Here is a 6956-nt window from a genome sequence, read left to right as displayed (position 1 = left end):
TGACTCCACTGAGGCCACGCCCCAGCATTCAAGTCTATAAAAGTCGGTGCCGGAGGCTCCCGGCTCAGATCGCCGAGGCTTCGGACTACAGTTGGTTCCTGCAACTTCCCGGATTATTTTCGCCAAGGACTTTGCTATATTTTTTTCCGCCTTTTCTGGAAGGATTTCGCTGCTTCCCGAAGGTCTTGGACGAGAGCTCCAGCTCCGTGGGAAGGTTTTGGGCTCTGGCTCGGATTTTGCAATTTCTCCCTGGGGACTGCCGTGGAGCCGCGTCCACTGTGGATTATAATTGCAACATGACGCTGGAAGAGCTCGTGGCGTGCGACAACGCGGCGCAGAAGTAAGTAGCCGGGGCCGCCGCCGTCTGAGGTCGGCTGGGACGGGATGGGTCGGGTTGGGCCGGGCCGGGAGCGGAACGTAGCACCCGGTGGTCCGCCGGTCACTGATCCCTCTCTCCTGGCCTCAGGATGCAGACGGTGACCGCCGCGGTGGAGGAGCTGCTGGTGGCCGCTCAGCGCCAGGATCGCCTCACAGTGGGGGTGTACGAGTCGGCCAAGTTGATGAATGTGTGAGTCAGACCCCCTCCCCGGGCCGGGCGCGGGTGGGACGGGACCTCCCCTCCGCTCTGGACGCTTTCCACACGCTTGTCTCGCATGGGGCTGGGACTTCCTCAAGGGCCACCCGCTGTGGATGCAGAGCTTCTCTGCTGTTTTGTGGATTGGGGTCTGCTGTATCCTGATGCATCGTCTGCATGCGCCCCTCCTGCTGTGGGCCTGTCTCCCCGCACCCACACTTTGAACCGTGTGCCTTCCCCGCCCCCCACCGTCACCAGCTTGCAGAGGCAATCCCCTGCACCCCTGCAGTTTCTCTTTTGCTCTTGCACGCTCCTTTTTTTGCAAACTCTCCCTGCACGGTGGCCTCTCCCCTGTCCCCGGCTGACCCACCTCTTCCCTTTGGCCCCCTCAGGGACCCAGACAGCGTGGTCCTCTGCCTCTTGGCCATTGATGAGGAGGAGGAGGATGACATCGCCCTGCAGATCCACTTCACACTCATCCAGTCCTTCTGCTGCGACAACGACATTAACATCATGCGGGTGTCGGGCATGCAGCGCCTGGCACAGCTCCTGGGAGAGCCGGCCGAGACTCAGGGCACCACTGAGGCCCGAGACCTGCATTGTCTCCTGGTCACGGTGAGTCGGGCCTCTGCCCTGCCCTGCCACGCCCGGGCACCTGGGCTGGTGTTTGTCAACAAAGTCGGGCTGACTGGTCCTGCACAGCTCAGCCTTCAACCATGCTTGGCATGTCCCGTGGGCAGCCGGGCTGGGGCCTCCTCACCCAGGGAGCTATTTTGAGCCTGCCTGTTTTCCCCACACATGGGGCCCCGGGAGAGGGAGGCTCCCACTAAACCCCTTCTTTTCCCCTCCCACAGAACCCTCACACGGACGCCTGGAAGAGCCACGGCTTGGTGGAGGTAGCCAGCTACTGCGAAGAAAGCCGGGGCAACAACCAGTGGGTGCCCTACATCTCTCTTCAGGAACGCTGAGGCCCTTCCCAGCAGCAGAACCTGTTGAGTTGCTGCCAAAAACAAAAAATAAAATAAATATTTGAACCCCCCTCCCCCCCAGCACAACCCCCCCAAAACAACCCAACCCATGAAACCATCGGGGGCAGAGTCGTTGGAGACTGAAGAGGAGGAGGAGGAGGAGAAGGGGAGTGAGTGGCCGCCCCCAGGGCGGAGATCGGGGAGCTGGCGGCCGCCGATCCAATGGAGGAGAAGTGGGGACCCAGGCCAGCAGGAGACAGGACCCCGGAGCTCAGGCCTTGGGATGGAGCAGAAGCTGGAGTGGCGGAGCACGCTGCTGCCTTCCCTATCACGGAGGGTCCAGACTCTGCACTTGAGGGTGGAGTGAGACTGACTGCAACCCCCACCCTCCTTGAGACTGGAGCTGGCGTCTGCAGACCAGAGACCTGGTTGAACTTGGTTGGTGCTTGTCTGCACCCTCGACCGGACCACACTTTGGGACTTGGGAGCTGGGGCGGAAGTTGCTCTGTACCCATGAACTCCCAGTTTGCGAATCATAGAGACAATCTATTTTGTTACTTGCACTTGTTACTCGAACCACTGAGAGCGAGATGGGAAGCACAGATATCTATATTTTTATTTCTACTATGATGACCTTGTAATAAATTTCTAAAGCTTCTGGGTGCTTGTATGTTTTCGGCTTCTGAGAACAACTGGGACCCCTGCCCCCTCCCCTGGGACACGCTTCACACACCCTCCCCCCCACCTCTCATCCGAAACCCCTGCCAGCTCACCAGGAAGTGTTACTCAAGCCCCTGTTAGCAGCTCCAGGCTCCCGTGCAAAAACAGTACCTCTTCTCTCTGCAGCAGGCCCTCCACCGACTCCAACAAATCTATGCCTCTTTTTTTTTCCTTCTCCTCCTACCCTGTAGCAATTAAGAGACCGGTTTATTACGAAACCTGGCCGCCGTGCCACCGCTGTTACTGGCTGTGCAGGAGCCAGCCCTAAGCTCTGGGCACATAGGGAGGCATTTCGGCGGGAGGGGGTGCTGGCTGCAGCCCCTGACCGCCCCGGCGGCCACCGGCGGCCACCGCAGCCCAAGGTCCCGAGCGGTCAATGGGGCACCTGGGACCACACAGCGAGGTGAGCTTAGGACTTGCAAGGAAGAGCTCCTTTGAAGGATTCCGCAGGGAGTGCCCCGCACCCACCACAGCCTTCTCCATCCCAGGACAGGCCTCTCTTTTTCACTAAAGAAAAGAACTTTTTTTTTTTTTTTATTTCCGCAAACTAAAATCAACAAGCAGAAAAATACCCCAGGAAGTCGGCCTCCGGGCCAGCTGGCCTTGGCACAGTGCTGCGTTTTGCCTCTAAACCGAAACTGCGAGCCCTGGCCAGCCACCTCCTACTTCTCCCAAAGTTGCAGGCGCGGTGGTGCCTCCCCCTGCCCCGGGCTGGGAGCGTGGCCCAGCCCTTCCGTGCCCGGCCTCAGTCTTCCCGCCCCGGGTCTGCAGGGTGGGCCCGTCCTGGCCAGGCGCCGGGATGACCTTGGCTCCCCTCTGCCGTGCAGCCCCAAGCCTGAGAACTAGGGGGGAGTGTGGAGCGGGTGGGGTGGTCCTGCCCGCAGGCCGCGACCTTTCCACGGAGCCTCACGTGGGCGCATGAGGAAAACCCCAGCGGCTCCCTGGGAGTCACGGGGATCGGGGGAGCCCCGGCGGGGGAGGGCGAGAGAGGGAGGGGGAAGTCCCAGAGGGAGAAGGGGGGAGGGGTGGGGATCCCGCCTGGGGCTAGGAGGAGGGGAGAACTGAAGTGGGGAAAGGGGAGCCCAAGAAGGGGAAGGGGAATCTCCCACAGCCCTGAACCAACAGGGAAACCCCGGGAGGGGGTAGGCAGGTAGAAGGAGTCCTGAAGGGGTTGGAGGAGGGGAGAATGGAGGCAAAGAGGTGGGAGCCCCGAGGGGGTAGGGGGTGATAGGGTGGGGATCCCTGAGATGGCGCCCAAGAGGGGAAGGCGCCTGGGAAGGGGTATACAGAGGGCGAGGGGCTCTTGAGGGATTGGGGTGTGGGAGAACATGGGGGGCCAAAACCCAAGGGGGGAAGCACCAGGTGAGGCAAGGGTCGGTCTAGTAGCGGCCTGGAAAAGTTATGGCTTTTCTTTTTCTTTCTTTTGAGACAGTCTCACTACATCGCCCAGGCTGGAGTGCAGTGCGCGCGCGATCTCTCCTCACTGCCTGGGTTCAAGCGATTCTCCTGAGTAGCTGGGACTACAAGCACCCGCCACCACGCCCAGCTAATTTTTGTATTTTTAGTAGAGATGGGGTTTCACCATGTTGGCCAGGCTGGTCTCAAACTCCTGACCTCAGGTGATCCGCCCGCCTTGGCCTGCAAAGTGCTGAGATTACAGATCTGAGCCACTGCTCCCATTCTCTGTCTCTGCCATTGGTCAAGCTCCTAGGGTAGGGAGGTGAGGCCGGCTTGGACGGCTATGCCCCCTGGGATGGGCTGGTCTATCTCCATCCTGATTCTTCCATTCTTGCTCCTTGGCCTCTGGAACAGTGCAGCCAGATCTCAGGCTCCTTGAGCCCCAAGCGGAGACAGGGCATGGAGGGGCCCCAGTGGTGGGACCCTCAGCCGGGACCTTCACCTGTCTGTGCCTCAGTTTCTCCCTCTGAAAAATGGGGATAATAGCTACCTAGCTCATAGACTGTTGAGGAGATACAATGCTATATAGATTCCTGGGCCGGCCCCGTGGCTCACTCTCTGTAATCCCAAGACTTTGGGAGGCTTGGGGGAGCTGGGGAGGAATCCCTGAATCCAGGAGTTCGAGACCAGCATGGATAAACATAGGGAGACCCAGGTCTCTATTTTAAAAATTAGCTGGGCATGGTGGTGTGGACCTGTGGTCCCAGCTACTTGGGAGCCTGACGCCGGAGGAGCACTTGAGCCCTGGAGATGGAGGCTGCAGTGAGCTGTGATCGCACCACCGCACTCTAGCCTGGGTGACAGAGTGAGACCCTGTCTCAAAACAAACAAACAAACAGACCCTGAAATATAGCTTCTTTGACCAGCTTCCTTCAATGTACTTCCAGAATCATCTTTTTTGTTTGTTTGTTTTTTTCTATTTTTAAAATATTATTCATTTAAAAATTTTAGATTTAGCTGGGTGTGGTGGCTCATGCCTGTTACCTTTTGAATTGTGTCCCCCACAAAAGATGTGGAAGGCTGGGCACGGTGGCTCATGCCTGTAATCCCAGGATTTTGGGAGGTAGATCATTTGAGGGTGGATCATTTGAGGTCAAGAGTTCGAGACCAGCCTGGCCAAGAGGGTGAAACCCCATTTCTACTAAAAATACAAAAGTTAGCTGGGCGTGGTGACGCACACCTGTAGTCCCAGCTACTCAGGAGGCTGAGGCAGGAGAATCACTTGAACCCAGGAGGCGGAGGTTGCAGTGAGCAGAGATCCTGCTACCGTACTCCATCTCTCTCTCTCTCTCTAGATATCTATATATATCCATATATAGATATCTATATCTATATATATATATATATAAAATGAACAAAAAAGAAGCAGGGTCATGCTCTCTTGCCCAGGCTGGAGGGCAGTAGCATGACCATGGCTCACTGCAGCCTCGACCTCCTGGGCTTAAGCAATTCTCCAGCCTCAGCCTCCTGAGTAGCTGGGACTAAAGGTGCACACCACCACGCCTAGCTATTTGTTACATTTTTTTTTTTTTTTTTTGTAGAAATGGGGTCTCACTATACTACCCAGGCTGGTCTCAAATTCCTGGCCTTAAGTGATCCTCCAGCCTCGGCCTCCCAAAGTGTTGGGATTGCAGGCAGGAGCCACCGTACCCGTCCCTCTCCTGTTGCTATTGCTATTGCAGTTGGCACTGTTGCTGTCATTTATGAGAGTATTCCACAGTCTCCCCAACCGAAGCCAGGGATGTACAGGAATTGGCTTCAAAGGCTGCTGTTTCATTGAATTAATAATAGCAGCTGGGTAGGTTGATTCAATCTTCTCTGGAACTCAACTGTAAACACCTATAAACTTATGGTGGCCCCATGAGGAAGATGCTGTTGTCCCATTTTCCCGAAGAAGAGACTGAGGCTCAGAGTGGAAGAGCCACAGCCTGGCTAGGAGTCTTGAATTGTCGGTGTCTGGCTGGTCAGTCCCTGGGGAAAACTGGGCTGGGGGGACTGGGGGATGCAACACCCCCAGCTCACCAGACCCCTTCCAGTTCATGCTGGGTCAGGAGGGAGTAGTCACAGGGCGCCAAGCCTCAGTCAGCTGGCACAGGCCGTTCTGGGCTCCCACACTCAGGACTGGATGCCAGGATATGTGTGTGTATTCCTTGGACGATGGTGAGCGGAAGAGTTGGCAGTGCTCACTGCAGGTTGCAGGCAGACACACTTCCCCAACTGGACTCGTGAGGTTGGGTGCGAGCTCATCCCAGGGTGCCCACGATGGCCTGTGTCTGAACCTACACTCACAGGCTGAAAGGCATACACATGCCCATACCCCGCTATGCAGTTATAGTCACAGCTGGAGACATGTTCACACGCACGCACACACACACTGCATGCCATGGACACAGAGTTGCTTGCAAGAGGACAGATGAATGCATAGAAATCCTCCCATGGCCGCATGTGGTGGCTCACACCTGTAGCCCCAGGACTTTGGGAGGCCAAGGAGGGTGGATCACCTGAGGTCAGGAGTTCGAGTCCAGCCTGGCCAACGTGGTGAAACCCCATCTCTACTAAAAATACAAAAAATTAGCCAGGCATGGTAGTGCATGTCTGAAATCCCAGCTATTTGGAGAATCGCTTGAACCCAGGAGGTGGAGGTTGCAGTGAGCTGAGATTGTGCCACTGCACTCCAGCCTGGGTAAGAGAGAGACTCCATGTCTCAGATGACCCACCTGCCTCAGCCTCCCAAAGTGCTCCCAAAGAGTTGGGATTACAAGTGTGAGCCACTGCACTTGGTTTTCTTTTTTTTTTTTTTTTTTTTTCCTTTGAGACGGGGTCTCAGTCAGTCATCCAGGCTGGAATGCAGTGGTGCAATCTTGGCTTACTGCAACCTCTGCCTCACCAGCTCAAGCAATCCTCCCTCCTCAGCCTCCTGAGTAGCTGAGATTACAGACATGTGCCACCGCACCCAGCTGTTGTTGTTTTTTGAGACAGAGTCTCCCTCTGTCGTCCAGGCTGAAGTGCAGTGATGTGATCATAGCTCGCTGCAGCCTCAACCTGCTGGGCTCAAGTGATCCTCCTGCCTTGGCCTCCCAAAATGGTGGGAGCCATCACGTCCAGCCACTATCTGCTTTTTTTTTTTTTTTTTTTTTTGAGGTGGAGTCTCTCTCTGTGGCCCAGGCTGGAGTGCAGTGGTGCAATCCCGCCTCACTGCAACCTCTGCCTCCCGAGTTCAAGCGATTCTCCTGCCT

General features: G+C 56.5%; 1 protein-coding gene across 1 annotated transcript; it reads left to right on the top strand.

Moving 5' to 3' along the window:
* Positions 1–70: 70 nt before the first annotated feature.
* On the top strand, positions 71–2202 carry GADD45B (growth arrest and DNA damage inducible beta). Its single transcript, XM_023183626.1, has 4 exons — positions 71–340; positions 467–568; positions 967–1189; positions 1429–2202. The coding sequence occupies exons 1-4, from the start codon at positions 297–299 to the stop codon at positions 1540–1542; spliced, it is 483 nt and encodes a 160-aa protein (XP_023039394.1). The 5' UTR covers positions 71–296; the 3' UTR covers positions 1543–2202.
* Positions 2203–6956: the final 4754 nt, after the last annotated feature.

Source organism: Piliocolobus tephrosceles, chromosome 21 (assembly GCF_002776525.5).
Source record: "Piliocolobus tephrosceles isolate RC106 chromosome 21, ASM277652v3, whole genome shotgun sequence".
Lineage (NCBI taxonomy): Eukaryota > Metazoa > Chordata > Mammalia > Primates > Cercopithecidae > Piliocolobus > Piliocolobus tephrosceles.
This window is presented reverse-complemented; position numbering and strand designations above follow the sequence as displayed.

Coding starts and splice junctions, on each gene's coding strand:
- GADD45B (XM_023183626.1), top strand. CDS start 297: ATGACGCTGGAAGAGCTCGTGGCGTGCGACAACGCGGCGCAGAA. Junction 569..966: donor TCGGCCAAGTTGATGAATGT/GTGAGTCAGACC, acceptor TGGCCCCCTCAG/GGACCCAGACAGCGTGGTCC. Junction 1,190..1,428: donor TGCATTGTCTCCTGGTCACG/GTGAGTCGGGCC, acceptor CCCCTCCCACAG/AACCCTCACACGGACGCCTG.